Here is a 25,528-nt window from a genome sequence, read left to right as displayed (position 1 = left end):
TGTAGAGAAAAGTGTAGATGTGTATTTTGAATAAAATTCAGTATGATAAACACTCCACTGCTGTCAGTGAGCTCGCTTTTGGAAACACTGGCTGCAGAAATAAAGACCCACAACTTATTATAATACATTTTAGGGAAAAAAAGACAATAATTAAGTGTATAATTGTTAAAAAAAAGTTTTTTTGCATATTTACATAAGTAGGTAGGTAAGTAACTATTCCTTTTTTATTTTAGAATGACAATACTGTATAAAGCATATAAATAATTGAGAATTTTCTTTGTCAACTTACAATTTAAAATAATCAAATAATCTATCAAGATATTTTTGTCATTCAGCTTTGTTTAATAGAAGATAGATGTGTATAAAACAAAATAATGTACCAGCTTTGTACGGCAAGACTGAGGGCTATCTAAGCACTATTAAAAGAGAACGGCTTTCAGACTTTTTTTTTTATTTACTTAGAATAAAATTGAAAATTGTGATGAAAATTGTGATATTAAATGTACTGTATGTAAATCTTCACTGTATTCAATATTACTGTAAAGGTATTAAAATGTGAATGAACAGAATAATCATGTAGGGATTATATAGTGTCTTTGGTCTCTCCTTCTCTTTTAAGTAAATAGTTGTGAATATTGTAACTTTCTATCTTATACTGAAAGAGTAATAAATAAGAAGATACCAGCATTGATATTAATAAGATGTTTTACTCTGTAGAGGTGATTAGTGTAGTCAATAGTAATTCACATCTTAGTAGGCGTTTTAAATGCAAGAAAAATATTTTTTTGAAAATTATTGCTTGATTATACTGCAACTACAGTATTTCAAATAGTCATTTGGCAATATCGATTTACCCCTAATATGATGTACAGCTTGCATAATGCTGCAATTACAGTACATAAACGAAGGACTGAGGAACTTCTGTGTAAATAAGGTTCACTGGAAAATTAAAAAATTATTTGCACTGAAAACCCTAATAAGTTAATTGGACTAATTTGATTGAGTAAACTCGTTGCCTCAATTTAATTGAGTAATGGAATCTTCCAAAACTTGCATATTTAAGTTTATTTAACTTGGCGGTTTTGTAGACTGTACTTAAATCATTTAGTTCAACAAACTTAGCACTTATTTAATGTACTTAAAAAATTGCGTTCACTTGGTATAATTTTTTTTTAAGTGTACTTATATATTTAAGTTAACTCAGCCTGAAAATGTAACTTAAACCTGTTAAACAATGTTCTTACATTTGACTGCAAGCTTTGTGCACACCGAACTGAAATAAAACAATAAACAGCATTTTTAAGCTTAGATTTTTTTTATTGACAAAATGCCACAATTTTCCACCAGAAAGAATGTTGGAGAGTATTTTATTAGGCACACAGCATGTACAGCATGAGCAGCACATTCACACAGGAACCACCATCCAATTCAGCCTTAGCATGAACCGGAGCACATTTCACCCTTCACCCCTTACCCACACACAAACAGGGCCGAAGCCACTAACCCAAACACCCTTCCCCAACATGGTGAACACACCGACATCCCCGCAAAGCATGCTGGTCGTCAGCCACCGCCCCGCCCACGCCACATTCACATTTGTGAAAATTGACCTTTTGAAAATGCTTTTTCCCCCAAAGGATTAATCATGATTTTGAGTTCACAACACTTGAAATCTTAAGTTTATGCATTTTGATGGTAAATAAGTTAAATGAACTTATATTTTTAAGTGATGGGTCTAAAATGCAAAATTTTAAGTAATGTTTAGTCAACATTACTTGATTGTATAAGTAAAGACAACATTAGGGTTTACAGTGTGGACCCTCTACTAAGTGAACAGAATTTTCTACTGTGTTCATGTAGTTTTAGTAGTACAGTATGTGTGCATGTGTAGTGGTGCATGTTGTATTAATATGCAGGTGGTATAGAGGCGGATAATCTGCAAAATCATGTAGCAGTTATTATATTATTATATTAATATTATTATTATAATATTATTATGTTAGTAGTTTATTATTACAATTTTTATTCTCATCATTTGTCAAGATAAAAATTGCACAATCAATGCAGAGTAGGTGAAGATCTAAAACCAGTGTCATCACAGAAACATTAATATTGTTATACTACTAATGATTTATTATGGTTCAAAACTACGTTGGATCTTGAACTGAGTTTTACTTTTAACAGAAAATAAACCAGAGCTCACATCAAACCTTAAAGGAGCTGCACTGACTGGAGACTCAGTGACTCTGTACTGTAGACTGAAGCCGCAGTCTGATGGGTGGACGTTTAACTGGCTCAAACAGACAAAGAAATCTGAGAAAGAAGCAGACTACCGTTCCTTCACCACCAAACATGACCATTCCTACACCATCAGATCAGTTAGTGTCTCTGATGGAGGTCAGTACAGGTGCAGAGCTGAAAGAAGAAACCCAGTCCACTACACACACTACAGTGATGCACTCTGGGTAAATGTTACTGGTGAGTAAGAGACCTTTTGTCAAGTGCCTGTGTCTACAACCTTCTATCTACTAAAGAAATTCTAAATAAGTATAAATCCTACACAAACATATTTATAACAAGCACACTGTTTAAGATGTACTTTACACGTCTCAATATACTCAACATGAAATATATCCGAATACTCTATAGGGCATGATAATAGGTCACATTTGCATGTGTGCATTAAAGATCCACATATAACTATAGCATATTAGCATATGAAAGTCATTATTATTAATTTACACATTTACGTCTTTTGAATCGTTTTACATTTACAGTGAAGAATCACATTACCTTGTATGAAATAAAAAAATGTGACAAATATCACAAAAAAAGGGAAAAAATGGGCAAATAATTTTCATGGCACTGTATATAGTAAGAGAGTTTTAGTAGGTGTTTTAAATGCAAGAATTTTTTTTTTTTGAGGGTCACAATATAACAAAAATAAATAATATTTTATTCAACACTTCTTCCTACAAACTCTTTTAGCTAAATTATCAAGAAACTTAAAGTAAAAAGGTGATCAAATTGTACTCAGTCAGTGTTTTACTAGCACAGCTCTGTATATATTATAGTCAGTTTCTTTTTCCCTTGTTGACATTCAGCATTTATATAGATCCTATAAAGAAAAAACATCATAGGCAACACATTGTAATTGAGACATAAATAAATAGTGTAGAAAGTGTGAATTTTCAGTACAGTAACCTGATTATTTTTAGTGGTGTGTCTTTATTTAAAATTGTGATCTTTATTTATTTCATCAGTAGGAACTGTTGTCTGACAAAGTTTAATCATTTACATGTGAGCAAACTATATTTATACTTTAAAGATTTCATAAATTCTGTATTAAATTTAAAAATCTTACAGAGAGTCCTAAACCTGTGGTGATTATACACCCTGATACACGGGTTTTCAGTGGAGAGAGAGTGACTTTCAGATGTGACATGCAGACAGGAGGAGACACCGAGTGGACGTACGACTGGTATAAGAATGATAACACACAGCTACACCACACAGCACAGGAGTTTACAGACACAATTAATTCCAGTGGTAAATACACCTGCAAAGGGAGGCGAGGTGACTCTAAGAGCTCACAGATGAGTGATCCTGTTATGCTCTTTGTATCAGGTGAGTGTGTGAGTTTATCTTGCTACGTATGTACACTATATTTCCAAAAGTATTTGCTTGCTTGCTGTCACATGTATATGAACTTAAGTAAAATCCAATTCTCCAATTCTTAATCCATAGAGTTTAATATGATGTTGGCCCCCCTTTGCAGTTGTTTTGTGCACTGTTGCGCAGTGATGATGGAACGGGAGGGGGTTGTCCCCAAACTGTTTACACAATGTTGGAAGCATTGTATAAAATGTCTAAAATGACCTGGTATACTGAAGCATTAAGATTCCTTTTACTGCAGGGGCCGAATCTAACTCCTGAAAAATAACCCCACACCAGTTCCAACATGGCTGCGCACCAGTGGACAAAGCAAAGTCCATAAAAATATGAATGAGTAAGTTCGGTATAGAAGAACTTGACTGGCTGACACAGAGTCCTGACCTCAACCTGATACAACACCTTTGGGATGAATTAAAGCGGAGACTGCGAGCCAGGCCTTCTTGACCAACATCAGTGGTTGACCTCACAAATGCGTGTGTCACACTCCTTATCCTTGTGGAAAGCCTTTCCAGAAGAGTTAAAGCTGTTATAGCTGAAAAGGGGGTGGGACCAACATCATATTAAACCCTATGGATTGAAAATCGGATGTTACTCAAGTTCATATGCATGCAAATATTATTATAATATTTTCTGTAGATTCTTTTCTGATTATTTACTTTTTCACTTTCATATTTTAAAGTAACCATGTAATTTTAAATTGAAATGAATCATAACTATTTATAATCAATAAGCTTTTCTGATTGATTTGACAAATTTTTCTCAACTATTCATTTTATTGTTAAAAAATAATTGACCTTTATATTAAACTCAACATGAAAATCAACATGATTTAGAATTTATAAAGCATCATATGGAAAAGGTATTTCACAAGCTTATTACAGAGATCTACACTGAAAAAAATAATCCTTTGAATTTACTTGATTTTAATGTGTACATCGGTCCCACAATTATCAAAATGTGGCCAAATTACTAAATTTTTCCCTCCTAAACCAAAGTATTTCATTCATGTTAAACGTGTGTGAAAGAATCATGTTGACTTAACATAATCTTTATCATTTACTGTAATAGCAATTGATTGTGCAATTGTAATGTAATATATGTAATGTAATATAATTCTTTTGATTGTGTAAAGCTGCTTTGCGGCAATGAAAATTGCTAAAAGCGCTATTCAAACAAAATTGAATTGAATGAATGTAATTGAATTATGTCTATTATACTCCATTATCATTTAAAAGTCTAACAATTTCTTAGTGCTTACATTATTCAAATGTTTAATGTAATTTTAATTAAAAAATCTATCAGTCTAATTAATTTTATTAGGTTCATTTAACTTATTTACTACAGCTGCGCCCAACATAATTTAACATAAATAAATAGAGTTGGTACAACAAATTTTTCAGCTGTAAATTAAGTTGATCCAACTCAGGTAAATTTAAATTTCAAGCCCTGGTCAACAGAATTCTGTGAAGGAAGGAATCATAAGACAAACGTGATAAAACAGAGATTTTCATTTTATATTTAATAAAAACCCTGTTTTACACCAGCAGCAACGTACACCAAAAAAAACTCTACAAATAAGTATTAATCAAAGAAAAAAAAATTATACACCAACAGAAACGTTTTGTACTTTATAACTGTACGTTATGACTTTTTTAATATGACCGTTAGATACAGTACGGTTGGTCAGGAAACTCCTGAAGTCAGATGCAGACAGGACACTTTTCAGTCACAAACTGCTGTGAAAAAATGTAGAGATAGATATTCAATTAAAATTCATGATATTTTTCATTTGCTAATTTAATTTTTTATACTTTATTCCAATCGCTTCACAACTCATGAGAACAGACCGAAACGAGAGATTAAGCACGCGCATATAACCATCAGTATTTTAAGTGTGATTAAAAATACAAGAAATAGCTTAAACCAAAATAACGTGACTAAACATCGCTAAACCGCAGGTGACATTTATGTTCAGTATTTTGTTTCTATTTAGAAACATGGGAATTAATTCCTGCTTACCTTTTCCACACGCCCGCCAAATGTTTGTCTCCTTAACGTTGTTCTCTTCTCGCGATGTTTGCTTTGATATTTCCGGTTTTCATAGTGACAAGATCTCTTTGGTTTATCTCAACATGATTGAATCTAATACATGTTAAGTTGTTGAATTTCATGCGAATACAACATAATTTATTCATGTTCATCTTGGAAACATGAAATTACTATGTCCAAAACACATATTACATTTTAGTACATGTAACAGGTAGCCATGTTCATTTTTTACAGTGTATACACTTGTGTAGGCAATTTTAAAATATAAAATGAATTACATCACTGTAATCTCTTACAGTAAACTCTGTACAGAAATATAAAATTATGCACAAATATTAAACTACTGTTTATTCTTTAAACGTAAAAGCAGCTCTAATACCTTTATAATTTCACATTAATAGAAAAACCCAAACCGACTGTGAGAGTGAATCCTCAGAGCTCCATCTACACTGGAGACAGAGTTACTCTGAGCTGTGATCTACAGTCTACTGGATGGACTTTTCTCTGGTATGATCATCAGCAATCAAGACATCTGACATCTGTAGATACACACAGTAACACACTCAGTGTGACAATCTCTAATGAAGGACAAACAACATACTACTGTAAAGCACACAAGGGAAACTACATGTCAGAGTTCAGTGATCCAGCCACGATCACAGTGAGAGGTACGTCATGATTTCTACTTTTTCACTACAAAATTTAAATTAAGCCTACTGCACAGTAAAATCCCCAGTCATGATTTAACACATTCAGTGTTCGTGCAAGTCTATCTGAACCTATAGAAACACCATAAGGATTTAATTCAACATTGAGAAAAAAAAAGTTCTTAATTAATTTAAGGCATTTAAATGATTTTTTTTTTAAATCTGAATAAAATCATAGCTGTGTAATTATATTCATACAAATATTAAATGAAGTTGAGATGCAATATATTTTTACAAGATGTTTATTATATTTCGCTAGCGAGACCGCAGCCTGTAGTGAAAGTACAGCCTGCTGAGAGTGTGTTCATTGGGGAAAGAGTCACTCTCACATGTAAGATACAGACTGGAGGATCCTGGCAGTATAACTGGTATAGAGATAATAAAGAACTCAGTGATGCTGCAGGAGATAAAACATACACAATCACTGACGTTAAAGAGTCTAATAAAGGTGATTATACATGTAAAGGAACAAAGTCATCAGACCCAAAATACACAGAGACCAGTGCTGCTGTTACACTGACTGTATCAGGTGAGTGGGTTTTATTTTACATATTGGCTGTATTAACAGTGTAGAGAAAAGTGTAGATGTGTATTTTGAATAAAATTCAGTATGATAAACACTCCACTGCTGTCAGTGAGCTCGCTTTTGGAAACACTGGCTGCAGAAATAAAGCCCCACAACTTATTATAATACATTTTAGGGAAAAAAAGACAATAATTAAGTGTATAATTGTTAAAAAAAAGTTTTTTGCATATTTACATAGGTAGGTAAGTAAGTAACTATTTATTTTTTATTTTAGAATGACAATACTGTATAAAGCATATAAAATAACTGGGAAATTTCTTCGTCAACTTACAAATTGTAAATAATTAAATAATCCATGAAGATATTTTTGTCATTTAGTTTTATTCATTAGAAGATAGATGTGTATAAAACAAAACAATGTATCAGCTTTGTACGGCAAGACTGAGGGCTATCTGAGCACTATTTAAAGAGAACGGCTTTCAGACTTTTTTTTTTATTTACTTAGAATAAAATTGAAAATTGTGATGAAAATTGTGATATTAAATGTACTGTATGTAAATCTTCACTGTATTCAATACTACTGTAAAGGTTATTACAATGTGAATGAACAGAATAATCATGTAGGAATTATATAGTGTCTTTGGTCTCTCCTTCTCTTTTAAGTAAATAGTTGTGAATATTGTAACTTTCTATCTTATACTGAAAGAGTAATAAATAAGAAGATACCAGCATTGATATTAATAAGATGTTTTACTCTGTAGAGGTGATTAGTGTAGTCAATAGTAATTCACATCTTAGTAGGCGTTTTAAATGCAAGAAAAATATTTTTTGAAAATTATTGCTTGATTATACTGCAACTACAGTATTTCAAATAGTCATTTGGCAATATCGATTTACCCCTAATATGATGTACAGCTTGCATAATGCTGCAATTACAGTACATAAACGAAGGACTGAGGAACTTCTGTGTAAATAAGGTTCACTGGAAAATTAAAAAATTATTTGGACCCTCTACTAAGTGAACAGAATTTTCTACTGTGTTCATGTAGTTTTAGTAGTACAGTATGTGTGCATGTGTAGTGGTGCATGTTGTATTAATATGCACGTGGTATAGAGGCGGATAATCTGCAAAATCATGTAGCAGTTAACCTTCAGTATTCAATACAGTAAAGATTTACAGTATGTACATTTATTATTACAATTTTTATTCTCATCATTTGTCAAGATAAAAATTGCACAATCAATGCAGAGTAGGTGAAGATCTAAAACCAGTGTCATCACAGAAACATTAATATTGTTATACTACTAATGATTTATTATGGTTCAAAACTACGTTGCATCTTGAACTGAGTTTCACTTTTAACAGAAAATAAACCAGAGCTCACATCAAACCTTAAAGGAGCTGCACTGACTGGAGACTCAGTGACTCTGTACTGTAGACTGAAGCCGCAGTCTGATGGGTGGACGTTTAACTGGCTCAAACAGACAAAGAAATCTGAGAAAGAAGCAGACTACCGTTCCTTCACCACCAAACATGACCATTCCTACACCATCAGATCAGTTAGAGTCTCTGATGGAGGTCAGTACAGGTGCAAAGCTGAAAGAAGAAACCCAGTCCACTACACACACTACAGTGATGCACTCTGGGTAAATGTTACTGGTGAGTAAGAGACCTTTTGTCAAGTGCCTGTGTCTACAACCTTCTATCTACTAAAGAAATTCTAAATAAGTATAAATCCTACACAAACATATTCATAACAAGCACACTGTTTAAGATGTACTTTACACGTCTCAATATACTCAACATGAAATATATCCGAATACTCTATAGGGCATGATAATAGGTCACATTTGCATGTGTGCATTAAGGATCCATAAACTATAGAATATTAGCATATGAAAGTCATTATTATTAATTTACACATTTACGTCTTTTGAATCGTTTTACATTTACAGTGAAGAATCACATTACCTTGTATGAAATAAAAAAATGTGACAAATATCACAAAAAAAGGGAAAAAATGGGCAAATAATTTTCATGGCACTGTATATAGTAAGAGAGTTTTAGTAGGTGTTTTAAATGAAAGAATTTTTATTTTTTTTTGAGGGTCACAATATAACAATAATAAATAATGTTTTGTTTTACACTGCTTTCTACAAACTCTTTTAGCTAAATTATCAAGAAACATAAAGTAAAAAAGGTGATCAAATTGTACTCCGTCAGTGTTTTGCTAGCACAGCTCTGTATATATTAGAGACAATTTCTTTTTCCCTTGTTGACATTCAGCATTTATATAGATCATATGAAGAATACACATAATAGGCAACATATTGTAATTGAGACATGAATAAATAGTGTAGAACATGTGAATTTTCAGTACAGTAACCTGATTATTTTTAGTGGTGTGTCTTTATTTAAAATTGTGATCTTCATTTATTTCATCCGTAGGAACTGTTGTCTGACAAAGTTTAATCATATACATGTGAGCAAACTATATTTATACTTTAAAGATTTCATAAATTCTGTATTAAATTTAAAAATCTTACAGAGAGTCCTAAACCTATGGTGATTATAAACCCTGATACACGGGTGTTCAGAGGAGAGAGCGTGACTTTCAGATGTAACATGCAGACAGGAGGAGACACCGAGTGGACGTACAGCTGGTATAAGAATAACACACAGCTACAGAACACAGCACAGGAGTTTACAGACACAATTGATTTCAGTGGTAAATACACCTGCAGAGGAAGGCAAGGTGACTCAAAGAGCTCACAGATGAGTGATCCTGTTATGCTCTTTGTATCAGGTGAGTGTGTGAGTTTATCTTCCTACGTATGTACACTATATTTCCAAAAGTATTTGCTTGCTTGCTGTCACATGTATATGAACTTAAGTAAAATCCAATTCTCCAATTCTTAATCCATAGAGTTTAATATGATGTTGGCCCCCCTTTGCAGTTGTTTTGTGCACTGTTGCGCAGTGATGATGGAACGGGAGGGGGTTGTCCCCAAACTGTTTACACAATGTTGGAAGCATTGTATAAAATGTCTAAAATGACCTGGTATACTGAAGCATTAAGATTCCTTTTACTGCAGGGGCCGAATCTAACTCCTGAAAAATAACCCCACACCAGTTCCAACATGGCTGCGCACCAGTGGACAAAGCAAAGTCCATAAAAATATGAATGAGTAAGTTTGGTGTAGAAGAACTTGACTGGCCGACACAGAGTCCTGACCTCAACCTGATACAACACCTTTGGGATGAATTAGAGCGCAGACTTTGAGCCAGGCCTTCCTGACCAACATCAGTGGTTGACCTCACAAATGCGTGTCTCACACTCCTAATCCTTGTGGAAAGCCTTTCCAGAAGAGTTAAAGCTGTTATAGCTAAAAAGGGGGTGGGACCAACATCATATTAAACCCTATGGATTGAAAATTGGATGTTACTCAAGTTCATATGCATGCAAATATTATTATAATATTTTCTGTAGATTCTTTTCTGTTTATTTACTTTTTCACTTTCATATTTTAAAGTAACCATGTAATTTTAAATTGAAATGAATCATAACTATTTATAATCAATAAGCTTTTCTGATTGATTTGACAAATTTTTCTCAACTATTCATTTTATTGTTAAAAAATAATTGACCTTTATATTAAACTCAACATGAAAATCAACATGATTTAGAATTTATAAAGCATCATATGGAAAAGGTATTTCACAAGCTTATTACAGAGATCTACACTGAAAAAAATAATCCTTTGAATTTACTTGATTTTAATGTGTACATCGGTCCCACAATTATCAAAATGTGGCCAAATTACTAAATTTTTCCCTCCTAAACCAAAGTATTTCATTCATGTTAAACGTGTGTGAAAGAATCATGTTGACTTAACATAATCTTTATCATTTACTGTAATAGCAATTGATTGTGCAATTGTAATGTAATATATGTAATGTAATATAATTCTTTTGATTGTGTAAAGCTGCTTTGCGGCAATGAAAATTGCTAAAAGCGCTATTCAAATAAAATTGAATTGAATGAATGTAATTGAATTATGTCTATTATACTCCATTATTATTTAAAAGTCTAACAATTTCTTAGTGCTTACATTATTCAAATGTTTAATGTAATTTTAATTAAAAAATCTATTAGTCTAATTAATTTTATTAGGTTCATTTAACTTATTTACTACAGCTGCGCCCAACATAATTTAACATAAATAAATAGAGTTGGTACAACAAATTTTTCAGTTGTAAATTAAGTTGATCCAACTCAGGTAAATTTAAATTTCAAGCCCTGGTCAACAGAATTCTGTGAAGGAGGGAATCATAAGACAAACGTGATAAAACAGAGATTTTCATTTTATATTTAATAAAAACCCTGTTTTACACCAGCAGCAACGTACATCAAAAAAACTCTACAAATAAGTATTAATCAAAGAAAAAAAAATATACACCAACAGAAACGTGTTGTACTTTATAACTGTACGTTATGACTTTTTTAATATGACCGTTAGAGACGGTTGGTCAGGAAACTCCTGAAGTCAGATGCAGACAGGACACTTTTCAGTCACAAACTCCTGTGAAAAAATGTAGAGATAGATATTCAATTAAAATTCATGATATTTTTCATTTGCTAATTTAAGTTTTTATACTTTGTTCCAATCGCTTCACAACTCATGAGAACAGACCGAAACGAGAGATTAAGCACGCGCATATAACCATCAGTATTTTAAGTGTGATTAAAAATACAAGAAATAGCCTAAACCAAAATAACGTGACTAAACATCGCTAAACCGCAGGTGACATTTATGTTCAGTATTTCGTTTCTATTTAGAAACATGGGAATTAATTTCTGCTTACCTTTTCCACACGCCCACCAAACGTTTGTCTCCTTAATGTTGTTCTCTTCTCGCGATGTTTGCTTTGATATTTCCGGTTTTCATAGTGATAAGATCTCTTTGGTTTATCTCAACATGATTAAATCTAATACATGTTAAGTTGTTGAATTTCATGCGAATACAACATAATTTATTCATGTTCATCTTGGAAACATGAAATTACTATGTCCAAAACACATATTACATTTTAGTACATGTAACAGGTAGCCAATTTCATTTTTTACAGTGTATACACTTGTGTAGGCAATTTTAAAATATAAAATGTATTACATCACTGTAATCTCTTACAGTAAACTCTGTACAGAAATATAAAATTATGCACAAATATTAAACTACTGTTTATTCTTTAAACGTAAAAGCAGCTCTAATACCTTTATAATTTCACATTAATAGAAAAACCCAAACCGACTGTGAGAGTGAATCCTCAGAGCTCCATCTACACTGGAGACAGAGTTACTCTGAGCTGTGATCTACAGTCTACTGGATGGACTTTTCTCTGGTATGATCATCAGCAATCAAGACATCTGTCATCTGTAGATACACACAGTAACACACTCAGTGTGACAATCTCTAATGAAGGACAAACAACATACTACTGTAAAGCACACAGGAGAAACTACATGTCAGAGTTCAGTGATCCAGCCACGATCACAGTGAGAGGTACGTCATGATTTCTACTTTTTCACTACAAAATTTAAATTAAGACTACTGCACAGTAAAATCCCCAGTCATGATTTAACACATTCAGTGTTCGTGCAAGTCTATCTGAACCTATAGAAACACCATAAGGACTTAATTCAACATTGAGAAAAAAAAAGTTCTTAATTAATTTAAGGCATTTAAATGATTTTTTTAAAAAGAAATCTGAATAAAATCATAGCTGTGTAATTATATTCATACAAATATTCAATGAAGTTGAGATGCAATATATTTTTACAAGATGTTTATTATATTTCGCTAGCGAGACCGCAGCCTGTAGTGAAAGTACAGCCTGCTGAGAGTGTGTTCATTGGGGAAAGAGTCACTCTCACATGTGAGATACAGACTGGAGGATCCTGGCAGTATAACTGGTATAGAGATAATACAGAACTCAGTGATGCTGCAGGAGATAAAACATACACAATCACTGATGTTAAAGAGTCTAATAAAGGTGATTATACATGTAAAGGAACAAAGTCATCAGACCCAAAATACACAGAGACCAGTGCTGCTGTTACACTGACTGTATCAGGTGAGTGGGTTTTATTTCACATATTGGCTGTATTAACAGTGTAGAGAAAAGTGTAGATGTGTATTTTGAATAAAATTCAGTATGATAAACACTCCACTGCTGTCAGTGAGCTCGCTTTTGGAAACACTGGATGCAGAAATAAAGCCCCACAACTTATTATAATACATTTTAGGGGAAAAAAATACAATAATTAAGTGTATAATTGTTAAAAAAAAGTTTTTTGCATATTTACATAAGTAGGTAAGTAAGTAACTATTCCTTTTTTTATTTTAGAATGACAATACTGTATAAAGCATATAAATAACTGAGAATTTTCTTTGTCAACTTACAATTTAAAATAATCAAATAATCTATCAAGATATTTTTGTCATTCAGCTTTGTTTAATAGAAGATAGATGTGTATAAAACAAAATAATGCACCAGCTTTGAACGGCAAGACTGAGGGCTATCTAAGCACTATTAAAAGAGAACGGCTTTCAGACTTTTTTTTTTTATTTACTTAGAATAAAATTGAAAATTGTGATGAAAATTGTGATATTAAATGTACTGTATGTAAATCTTCACTGTATTCAATACTACTGTAAAGGTTATTACAATGTGAATGAACAGAATAATCATGTAGGGATTATATAGTGTCTTTGGTCTCTCCTTCTCTTTTAAGTAAATAGTTGTGAATATTGTAACTTTCTATCTTATACTGAAAGAGTAATAAATAAGAAGATACCAGCATTGATATAAATAAGATGTTTTACTCTGTAGAGGTGATTAGTGTAGTCAATAGTAATTCACATCTTAGTAGGCGTTTTAAATGCAAGAAAAATATTTTTTTGAAAATTATTGCTTGATTATACTGCAACTACAGTATTTCAAATAGTCATTTGGCAATATCGATTTACCCCTAATATGATGTACAGCTTGCATAATGCTGCAATTACAGTACATGAACGAAGGACTGAGGAACTTCTGTGTAAATAAGGTTCACTGGAAAATTAAAAAATTATTTGGACCCTCTACTAAGTGAACAGAATTTTCTACTGTGTTCATGTAGTTTTAGTAGTACAGTATGTGTGCATGTGTAGTGGTGCATGTTGTATTAATATGCAGGTGGTATAGAGGCGGATAATCTGCAAAATCATGTAGCAGTTAACCTTCAGTATTCAATACAGTAAAGATTTACAGTATGTACATTTATTATTACAATTTTTATTCTCATCATTTGTCAAGATAAAAATTGCACAATCAATGCAGAGTAGGTGAAGATCTAAAACCAGTGTCATCACAGAAACATTAATATTGTTATACTACTAATGATTTATTATGGTTCAAAACTACGTTGGATCTTGAACTGAGTTTCACTTTTAACAGAAAATAAACCAGAGCTCACATCAAACCTTAAAGGAGCTGCACTGACTGGAGACTCAGTGACTCTGTACTGTAGACTGAAGCCGCAGTCTGATGGGTGGACGTTTAACTGGCTCAAACAGACAAAGAAATCTGAGAAAGAAGCAGACTACCGTTCCTTCACCACCAAACATGACCATTCCTACACCATCAGATCAGTTAGAGTCTCTGATGGAGGTCAGTACAGGTGCAAAGCTGAAAGAAGAAACCCAGTCCACTACACACACTACAGTGATGCACTCTGGGTAAATGTTACTGGTGAGTAAGAGACCTTTTGTCAAGTGCCTGTGTCTACAACCTTCTATCTACTAAAGAAATTCTAAATAAGTATAAATCCTACACAAACATATTCATAACAAGCACACTGTTTAAGATGTACTTTACACGTCTCAATATACTCAACATGAAATATATCCGAATACTCTATAGGGCATGATAATAGGTCACATTTGCATGTGTGCATTAAAGATCCACATATAACTATAGCATATTAGCATATGAAAGTCATTATTATTAATTTACACATTTACGTCTTTTGAATCGTTTTACATTTACAGTGAAGAATCACATTACCTTGTATGAAATAAAAAAATGTGACAAATGTCACAAAAAAAGGGAAAAAATGGGCAAATAATTTTCATGGCACTGTATATAGTAAGAGAGTTTTAGTAGGTGTTTTAAATGAAAGAATTTTTATTTTTTTTTGAGGGTCACAATATAACAATAATAAATAATGTTTTGTTTTACACTGCTTTCTACAAACTCTTTTAGCTAAATTATCAAGAAACATAAAGTAAAAAAGGTGATCAAATTGTACTCCGTCAGTGTTTTGCTAGCACAGCTCTGTATATATTAGAGACAATTTCTTTTTCCCTTGTTGACATTCAGCATTTATATAGATCATATGAAGAATACACATAATAGGCAACACATTGTAATTGAGACATGAATGAATAGTGTAGAACATGTGAACAGTAACCTGATTATTTTTAGTGGTGTGTCTTTATTTAAAATTGTGATCTTCATTTATTTCATCAGTAGGAACTGTTGTCTGACAAAGTTTAATCATTTACATGTGAGCAGACTATATTTATACTTTAAAAGGATTCATAAATTCTGTATTAAATTTAAAAATCTTACAGAGAGTCCTAAACCTGTGGTGATTATAAAGCCTGATACAGGGGTTTTCAGTGGAGAGAGAGTGACTTTCAGATGTGACATGCAGACAGGAGGAGACACTGAGTGGACGTACAGCTGGTATAAGAATAACACACAGCTACAGAACACAGCACAGGAGTTTACAGACACAATTGATTTCAGTGGTAAATACACCTGCAGAGGAAGGCAAGGTGACTCAAAGAGCTCACAGATGAGTGATCCTGTTATGCTCTTTGTATCAGGTGAGTGTGTGAGTTTATCTTGCTACGTATGTACACTATATTTCCAAAAGTATTTGCTTGCTTGCTGTCACATGTATATGAACTTAAGTAAAATCCAATTCTCCAATTCTTAATCCATAGAGTTTAATATGATGTTGGCCCCCCTTTGCAGTTGTTTTGTGCACTGTTGCGCAGTGATGATGGAACGGGAGGGGGTTGTCCCCAAACTGTTTACACAATGTTGGAAGCATTGTATAAAATGTCTAAAATGACCTGGTATACTGAAGCATTAAGATTCCTTTTACTGCAGGGGCCGAATCTAACTCCTGAAAAATAACCCCACACCAGTTCCAATATGACTGCGCACCAGTGGACAAAGCAAAGTCCATAAAAATATGAATGAGTAAGTTTGGTGTAGAAGAACTTGACTGGCCGACACAGAGTCCTGACCTCAACCTAATACGACACCTTTGGGATGAATTAGAGCGCAGACTGTGAGCCAGGCCTTCTTGACCAACATCAGTGGTTGACCTCACAAATGCGTGTCTCACACTCCCAATCCTTGTGGAAAGCCTTTCCAGAAGAGTTAAAGCTGTTATAGCTGAAAAGGGGGTGGGACCAACATCATATTAAACCCTATGGATTGAAAATTGGATGTTACTTAAGTTCATATGCATGCAAATATTATTATAATATTTTCTGTAGATTCTTTTCTGATTATTTACTTTTTCACTTTCCTATTTTAAAGTAACCATGTAATTTTAAATTGAAATGAATCATAACTATTTATAAGCTTTTCTGATTGATTTGACAAATTCTTCTCAACTATTCATTTTATTGTTAAAAAATTATTGACCTTTATAATAAACACATTATTTTACCCGCAAAAATCAACATGATTTAGAATTTATAAAGCATCATATGGAAAAGGTATTTCACAAGCTTATTACAGAGATCTACACTGAAAAAAATAATCCTTTGAATTTACTTGATTTTAATGTGTACATCGGTCCCACAATTATCAAAATGTGGCCAAATTACTAAATTTTTCCCTCCTAAACCAAAGTATTTCATTCATGTTAAACGTGTGTGAAAGAATCATGTTGACTTAACATAATCTTTATCATTTACTGTAATAGCAATTGATTGTGCAATTGTAATGTAATATATGTAATGTAATATAATTCTTTTGATTGTGTAAAGCTGCTTTGCGGCAATGAAAATTGCTAAAAGCGCTATTCAAATAAAATTGAATTGAATGAATGTAATTGAATTATGTCTATTATACTCCATTATCATTTAAAAGTCTAACAATTTCTTAGTGCTTACATTATTCAAATGTTTAATGTAATTTTAATTAAAAAATCTATCAGTCTAATTAATTTTATTAGGTTCATTTAACTTATTTACTACAGCTGCGCCCAACATAATTTAACATAAATAAATAGAGTTGGTACAACAAATTTTTCAGTTGTAAATTAAGTTGATCCAACTCAGGTAAATTTAAATTTCAAGCCCTGGTCAACAGAATTCTGTGAAGGAGGGAATCATAAGACAAACGTGATAAAACAGAGATTTTCATTTTATATTTAATAAAAACCCTGTTTTACACCAGCAGCAACGTACATCAAAAAAACTCTACAAATAAGTATTAATCAAAGAAAAAAAAAATATACACCAACAGAAACGTGTTGTACTTTATAACTGTACGTGATGACTTTTTTAATATGACCGTTAGAGACGGTTGGTCAGGAAACTCCTGAAGTCAGATGCAGACAGGACACTTTTCAGTCACAAACTCCTGTGAAAAAATGTAGAGATAGATATTCAATTAAAATTCATGATATTTTTCATTTGCTAATTTAAGTTTTTATACTTTGTTCCAATCGCTTCACAACTCATGAGAACAGACCGAAACGAGAGATTAAGCACGCGCATATAACCATCAGTATTTTAAGTGTGATTAAAAATACAAGAAATAGCCTAAACCAAAATAACGTGACTAAACATCGCTAAACCGCAGGTGACATTTATGTTCAGTATTTCGTTTCTATTTAGAAACATAGGAATTAATTCCTGCTTACCTTTTCCACACGCCCACCAAACGTTTGTCTCCTTAACATTGTTCTCTTCTCGCGATGTTTGCTTTGATATTTCCGGTTTTCATAGTGATAAGATCTCTTTGGTTTATCTCAACATGATTAAATCTAATACATGTTAAGTTGTTGAATTTCATGCGAATACAACATAATTTATTCATGTTCATCTTGGAAAAATGAAATTACTATGTCCAAAACACATATTACATTTTAGTACATGTAACAGGTAGCCAATTTCATTTTTTACAGTGTATACACTTGTGTAAACAATTTTAAAATGTAAAATGAATTACATCACTGTAATCTCTTACAGTAAACTCTGTACAGAAATATAAAATTATGCACAAATATTAAACTAGTGTTTATGCTGTAAAGGTAAAAGCAGCTATAATACCTTTATAATTTTACATCAACAGAAAAACCCAAACCGACTGTGAGAGTGAATCCTCAGAGCTCCATCTACACTGGAGACAGAGTTACTCTGACCTGTTATCTGCAGGGTCCTGGATGGACTTTTCTTTGGGACAGTTATCAGCAATCAAGACATCTGACATCTGTAGATACACACAGTAACACACTCAGTGTGACAATCTCTAATGAAGGACAAACAAAATACTACTGTAAAGCACACAGGAGAAACTACATGTCAGAGTTCAGTGATCCAGCCACGATCACAGTGAGAGGTACGTCATGATTTCTACTTTTTCACTACAAAATTTAAATTAAGACTACTGCACAGTAAAATCCCCAGTCATGATTTAACACATTCAGTGTTCGTGCAAGTCTATCTGAACCTATAGAAACACCATAAGGACTTAATTCAACATTGAGAAAAAAAAAGTTCTTAATTAATTTAAGGCATTTAAATGATTTTTTTTTAAAGAAATCTGAATAAAATCATAGCTGTGTAATTATATTCATACAAATATTAAATGAAGTTGAGATGCAATATATTTTTACAAGATGTTTATTATATTTCGCTAGCGAGACCGCAGCCTGTAGTGAAAGTACAGCCTGCTGAGAGTGTGTTCATTGGGGAAAGAGTCACTCTCACATGTGAGATACAGACTGGAGGATCCTGGCAGTATAACTGGTATAGAGATAATAAAGAACTCAGTGATGCTGCAGGAGAGAAAACATACACAATCACTGACGTTAAAGAGTCTAATAAAGGTGATTATACATGTAAAGGAACAAAGTCATCAGACCCAAAATACACAGAGACCAGTGCTGCTGTTACACTGACTGTATCAGGTGAGTGGGTTTTATTTTACATATTGGCTGTATTAACAGTGTAGAGAAAAGTGTAGATGTGTATTTTGAATAAAATTCTGTATGATAAACACTCCACTGCTGTCAGTGAGCTCGCTTTTGGAAACACTGGCTGCAGAAATAAAGCCCCACAACTTATTATAATACATTTTAGGGAAAAAAAAGACAATAATTAAGTGTATAATTGTTAAAAAAAAGTTTTTTGCATATTTACATAAGTAGGTAAGTAAGTAACTATTTCTTTTTTATTTTAGAATGACAATACTGTATAAAGCATATAAATAACTGAAAATTTTCTTTGTCAACTTACAATTTAAAATAATCAAATAATCTATCAAGATATTTTTGTCATTCAGCTTTGTCTAATAGAAGATAGATGTGTATAAAACAAAATAATGTACCAGCTTTGTACGGCAAGACTGAGGGCTATCTAAGCACTATTAAAAGAGAACGGCTTTCAGACTTTTTTTTTTATTTACTTAGAATAAAATTGAAAATTGTGATGAAAATTGTGATATTAAATGTACTGTATGTAAATCTTCACTGTATTCAATACTACTGTAAAGGTTATTACAATGTGAATGAACAGAATAATCATGTAGGGATTATATAGTGTCTTTGGTCTCTCCTTCTCTTTTAAGTAAATAGTTGTGAATATTGTAACTTTCTATCTTATACTGAAAGAGTAATAAATAAGAAGATACCAGCATTGATATTAATAAGATGTTTTACTCTGTAGAGGTGATTAGTGTAGTGAAGAAAATTCACATTTTAGTAGGCGTTTTAAATGCAAGAAAAATCTTTTTTTGAAAAACTTTGCTTTGATTATACTGCAACTATTTCAAATAGTCATTCGGCAATTTCTTTTTACCCCTAATATGATGTACAGATTGCATAATGCTGCACTTACAGTACATGAAGGAAGGACTGATGGACTTCTGTGTGATTAAGGTTCACTGGAAAATATAAAAAATTATTTTGACCCTTTAGTACAGAATTTTTACTGCGTTCATATAGTTTTAGTAGTACTGTATGTGTGCATGTGTAGTGGTGCATGTTGTATTAATATGCACGTGGTATAGAGGCTGATAATCTGCAAAATCATGTACAGTAGAAATTAACCTTCAGTATTAAACACAGTAAAGATTTACGTACATTTAATATCATAATTTTCATTCTCATCATTTTTCAAGCTGACAATTGCACAATCAGTGCAAAGCAGGTAAAGATCTAAAACGAGTGTCATCACAGAAACATTAATAATGTTATACTATTAATTAATTAGTATGGTTCAAAACTACTTTGCATCTTGAACTGAGTTTAACTTCTAACAGAAAATAAACCTGAGCTCACATCAAACCTTAAAGGAGCTGCGCTGACTGGAGACTCAGTGACTCTTTACTGTACACTGAAGCCGCAGTCTGATGGGTGGACGTTTAACTGGCTCAAACAGACAAAGAAATCTGAGAAAGAAGCAGACTACCGTTCCTTCACCACCAAACATGACCATTCCTACACCATCAGATCAGTTAGAGTCTCTGATGGAGGTCAGTACAGGTGCAAAGCTGAAAGAAGAAACCCAGTCCACTACACACACTACAGTGATGCACTCTGGGTAAATGTTACTGGTGAGTAAGAGACCTTTTGTCAAGTGCCTGTGTCTACAACCTTCTATCTACTAAAGAAATTCTAAATAAGTATAAATCCTACACAAACATATTCATAACAAGCACACTGTTTAAGATGTACTTTACACGTCTCAATATACTCAACATGAAATATATCCGAATACTCTATAGGGCATGATAATAGGTCACATTTGCATGTGTGCATTAAAGATCCACATATAACTATAGCATATTAGCATATGAAAGTCATTATTATTAATTTACACATTTACGTCTTTTGAATCGTTTTACATTTACAGTGAAGAATCACATTACCTTGTATGAAATAAACTATTATAACAGCATCACTTGTAGGAAACAGTTAAAGTTCTGACTGCTGTGAGTGAAATCTATTTTCTGCATAACAGTAGGTTGAATTTTCTTACAGAGAGTCCTAAAGCTGTGGTGAGGATAAACCTTGATAATCATGTGTTCAGAGGAGAGAGAGTGACTCTCAGATGTGAAATACAGGGAGGAGGAGACACTGAGTGGACGTACAGCTGGTTTGAAAATGATTACTTACTCGACTCAGACCAAATAACACAGGAGTTCAACCTCAGCCCAGTTACAATTGATAACGGGGGTAAATACACCTGCAGAGGGAGGAGAAGCAGTGACTCTCAGAGCTCAGAGATCAGTGACGCTCTTACACTCACTGTATCAGGTGTGTATGCGTTTTCATTTATTTATAATATAACAAAATTTGCCAACCTGTGTGTATTTATATTAATTTATTTTTTCCTGTATTGTCCATCAGACACAGCCGAGACAGTAGTGAGTGTGTCTCCACTGAGCTGGCTGACTGAAGGAGACTCAGTGACTCTAAGCTGTGAGGTTAAACACTCCTCTACAGGCTGGACATTCAGCTGGTACACAGGTGTTCCCTACAGAGACAGTCAGGGTTCCCTCAGGTACAGGACAGCGCTCCTCTCAGACAGCAGCAGAGGATCTGGAGGCTCCTACACTCTCAGTCCTGTTACTCTGAATCACACAGGAGTTTATATGTGCAGAGCAGAGAGAGGAGAACCAGTCTTTCACACACACTACAGCAAACCACAGCCACTGTGGGTCACTGGTGAGGAAATACATCAGCAATAATTTTGTGCGCGTGTGTGTGGTGATGAAGAGAGAGTAGATCAACTGGTAGCATATTTTAATGATGAAACATTCTGTCATGAATTCTCTTGTGATGGGCGTGCACCCAAATCTTTTTTCTGATTGTCCCTCACTCCTGAGGGGTCACTTGACATGTGGGCTCACCTTCAGCAGGTTAAGGGGCAGGGCTGGCTGGCACAGCTGTCTGGCTATGACTGTAACCGTGTCATTGCAGAGGCTGCAAGAGCCACTTTCTATGTGAGTCCACTTCGCCACTCTGCCACCATCACTCACCAGCAGACAGGAGAGTAGCATGTGAAAGAGGCCACCCCATGCACCCCAAGAACTCTAAAGGTATATGGATTGTATAGTGCTCTTTAATCAGCTGCTGAAAGACTGCACTCAGTTTCGTTGAGGCAAGCCATCGCGACTCGGTCACCTAAAGGAAAGGGCTGCTGCCTCAATGTTGAGGCTTCCCTTCCCAGTCAGCATTGCCGCTGCAGCCACTAGAGAAGTGACAGCCAGTCGTGTTCGACTCCTGCCTATGGCCACACCAAAGGAGGACTGGGTGGGGTGAGCAGGCCACAACTCTAAACGTGGTGCTGAGGCTCTGCTGCCACCATAGCCTGCCAGCCATGTGCCTACATGCCAGTTGGACACTGCTTATGATTTCTTCCTTTCGTCTCTCCTTAAAGTTCTTTCCTTTCCCCAATTTTTCTAATAAAAAAATACCCTTTTCTAGACCTTGCCTTGTGTCTGTGTGTCTGTTGTGCGAGTTAAAGATCTTACACATTCAGAAAATGCTATACCTGTGTTAATCATAACTGTACAATAGTTAATTCTTACCAAGAAATCTGATTGGATGAGAGGCTTTACATGAGTTGTGATAATACTAACATCACTGGGACGCTTAACTATACGTACCACATCCCAAGTGTTCTAATAACCAATTTTTATTCCAATTGTCGGTCGCAGACAGGGTGAAAGTAGGTTGGTACAGTCCACAGTATTGAGGAGAGAGCGGCTGCCTGCCAAAACCCACATTTAAAACCAGCCACAGAATCACTTTAAGCAAGGAAAACATATCTGCTAATGTTATGTCACCTTTACCAACACTTTGTCTACTTAGTAATTGCTTTTAAGTCATATCAAATCATAAGTATTATATCTGAACCTTGTTTATTTGTTTTACGGCTTTAAAGCTAAATAACTCCTAAATCCCCGATCTAGGGCACTACATGCGTGTGACAATGGATTGTACACCCAATATATCTCACTTACGTCTTATTTAAAACTATTTGGAATTCAACATTAACCCACTAGTTAATGAAGCTGACAATAGAACCAGTGGAAGTATAAAGTAGAACCTTTTGACTACACAGCACTCATTCTCGTGTGATATTGCTTAATTACATGATACAACAGTTAATCACTTGATTATTTGTGTCTGTGCTATTTTGTGCTTAAGTGACACATCTTTAATTTTTTTCTTAGTTTCAAAAATGCTTTAGGTTTTAAGAACCTTATTAACAGACAAACTTAGGAGGAGTGGAATGTGAGAAAGGAAAGGTGTAAAAACTCAATGGAGATAGAACTGACTCCGCCCACTACTGACTAGATGGTGCTAAGACGGGTTCTCTCGACCTGCCCGCGCGCTGTTTTAAGCCAGCTCCGACAAACCTGATAAAACCAGGAGCACACACACACACCTGTGGCACTTTAACCATTAGTGCATCAATGTTGTCTTGTAAATAGCTGATTAAACCTATGAACACAGCTGTTCAAGAGAAATACTAAACAGACACATGGTATATTTTGTACTCAAGTGTAATACATAAATATATATTAATAATTTACACCATGAACATTAGTGCAGAAGGATCTGAAGAGACTTTTCACCATTCCTGTACATCATGACTGAGACTTTCACAGTATATTTGAACATTACAACACAGCCATGTCCAATAAAACAGTGCATCTTTAATAAGCCCTATTGGTTTCGAGTCAGAAGTAAAATTAACCAAAGACAAGAAGCCCCGTAAACTTGATCCTGAACAGCCACAGGCTGACTAACAATAATTGTTGATTATTTTTATATTTATTGTAGCATTTTTCACCGCTAAGAAGGCACTTGGAGAGACGAGTGAGCTTCTTTGCTGCCCAATGCAAATGGCTGGGAGTAATTTATTCCGCAACAGCACGAAACAGCATAAGCAGCACATCCAACATCCATAAAAACACACATCTAACACACACACACAACCTGGCCGAAGCCACTAACCCAAACACCTTTCCCCAACAGGGTGAACACATAACAACCTCTCCCGCAAAGCATGATGGTTGCTAATTAAAACCCCGCCCACGCCACACTGCCCCCACCCGAGCTGTGACCGTCCTCGGTTACCATGGCGAACTCAGTCTAGGAGGCGTGACGGTGGTTGGCGCTGGCGTTGTGAATGCCGAAGTCTTTTTGCGGGGGAAGGAGGGGTGCAGCCTTCTTCCTGAGGCGGACCGGCCTCCACAGAGTTCGATGTTCCACTGGCGTTGGGCTGATAGGGAGCGAGACGGTCCTGGTGGAGCACGACCACTCGCGACCGCCCAATCAACCGCACCCGGTAGACTACATCGGAGAGCTGGGCAAGTACCGTGCAGGGGCCCACCCAGTGAGACATAGGCTTAGGCAAAAGCCCCCTTTTCCTTCCGGGGGAATACACCCAAACCTGTTCCCCAGTAGCAAAGTCTCGCCCCCGGCTGTGGGTATCATACACGCGGCGCTGCTTAACACCGGCGCCTGCCAAGTGTCTACGCGCCAACTCGTGGACACGGAACAGTTTGTCTTTTAGCGAACAAAAATAATCCAACCCCGGCATCGTGGGTAAATCCACTTGTGAAGGGGGGCCCGAACACAAGGTCCACGGGCGTGCGCAACTCACGACCGAACATTAACGCCGCTGGCGATAGCTGTGAGGACTCCTGCATTCCTGTGCGATAGGCCCAAAGCACGAGACGCAGATGTTCGTCCCAATCCTTCTGCTGGGCGCTGGTAAGCACGGCAAGTTGGGTGGTGAGTGTTCGGGTGAAACGCTCCACGAGGCCGTCACTTTGCGGACGGAGGGGCGTGGTGCGGGTCTTTTTCATCCCGAGGCGCTCGCACAGCGCTGCAAACACCTCCGCCTCGAAGTTACGCCCCTGATCGCTGTGCAACTGCTCCGCCTCATCCACCAACACTCGAGCCGTGGTGGAAGCGCTCTGGTCAGGAACAGCAAACGCCTCCGACCACTTGGTAAAGTAGTCCATAGCCACCAGCACATACCGGTTCCCGCAATCGTAGATGGGAAATGGCCCGAGAATGTCCACGCCCATACGCTCCATAGGTGCCCCCACCCAAAAGTCTTGCAGGGGTGCTCGCGAGCGCTGGGCGTCTCCGGCCCGGATTTAACCCAACCTAGTACCTGCTGCAGCGCCGGATCCTTCTCCTGCTCGGCAATTAGCTGATCACAGTCCAGCTGTGGCACAGGCGCA

At 35.1% G+C, this 25,528-nt stretch overlaps 2 protein-coding genes across 5 annotated transcripts in view; both read left to right on the top strand.

Moving 5' to 3' along the window:
- Positions 1-15,129, top strand: part of LOC128522413 (carcinoembryonic antigen-related cell adhesion molecule 5-like) — a 29,824-nt gene extending 14,695 nt beyond the window's left edge. The window contains exons 6-10 of one of the 4 annotated variants that reach the window (XM_053495608.1): positions 2,185-2,478; positions 9,507-9,764; positions 12,256-12,522; positions 12,824-13,093; positions 14,459-15,129. In XM_053495608.1, the coding sequence (XP_053351583.1) occupies positions 2,185-2,478; positions 9,507-9,764; positions 12,256-12,522; positions 12,824-13,093; positions 14,459-14,760 (1,391 nt within the window). In that variant the 3' untranslated portion in view covers positions 14,761-15,129. The remainder of the gene's footprint in view (positions 1-2,184; positions 2,479-9,506; positions 9,765-12,255; positions 12,523-12,823; positions 13,094-14,458) is intronic. The other 3 variants (XM_053495609.1, XM_053495606.1, XM_053495607.1) reach the window with 3 other exon arrangements.
- Positions 15,130-15,713: 584 nt separating this feature from the next.
- Positions 15,714-22,754, top strand: LOC128520404 (leukocyte immunoglobulin-like receptor subfamily A member 3). The gene is made up of 6 exons (XM_053494636.1): positions 15,714-15,894; positions 18,389-18,655; positions 18,957-19,226; positions 20,579-20,872; positions 21,300-21,575; positions 21,669-22,754. The coding sequence occupies exons 1-6, from the start codon at positions 15,714-15,716 to the stop codon at positions 22,007-22,009; spliced, it is 1,629 nt and encodes a 542-aa protein (XP_053350611.1). The 3' UTR covers positions 22,010-22,754.
- The last annotated feature ends 2,774 nt before the right edge of the window (positions 22,755-25,528 follow it).

This window comes from Clarias gariepinus, chromosome 1 (genome assembly GCF_024256425.1).
Source record: "Clarias gariepinus isolate MV-2021 ecotype Netherlands chromosome 1, CGAR_prim_01v2, whole genome shotgun sequence".
Classification (NCBI taxonomy): domain Eukaryota; kingdom Metazoa; phylum Chordata; class Actinopteri; order Siluriformes; family Clariidae; genus Clarias; species Clarias gariepinus.
Note: the sequence above shows the minus strand (reverse complement) of the source record. Positions and strands in the feature narration are given on the sequence as shown.

What these genes read in the sequence shown, in the direction of transcription:
- LOC128520404 (XM_053494636.1), top strand. Translation starts at nt 15,714, where the DNA reads ATGCAGACAGGAGGAGACACTGAGTGGACGTACAGCTGGTATAAGAAT. An exon ending in AGCCACGATCACAGTGAGAG is followed by an intron (nt 18,656 to 18,956) that starts GTACGTCATGAT and finishes ATATTTCGCTAG; the next exon opens with CGAGACCGCAGCCTGTAGTG. An exon ending in TGTTACACTGACTGTATCAG is followed by an intron (nt 19,227 to 20,578) that starts GTGAGTGGGTTT and finishes AACTTCTAACAG; the next exon opens with AAAATAAACCTGAGCTCACA.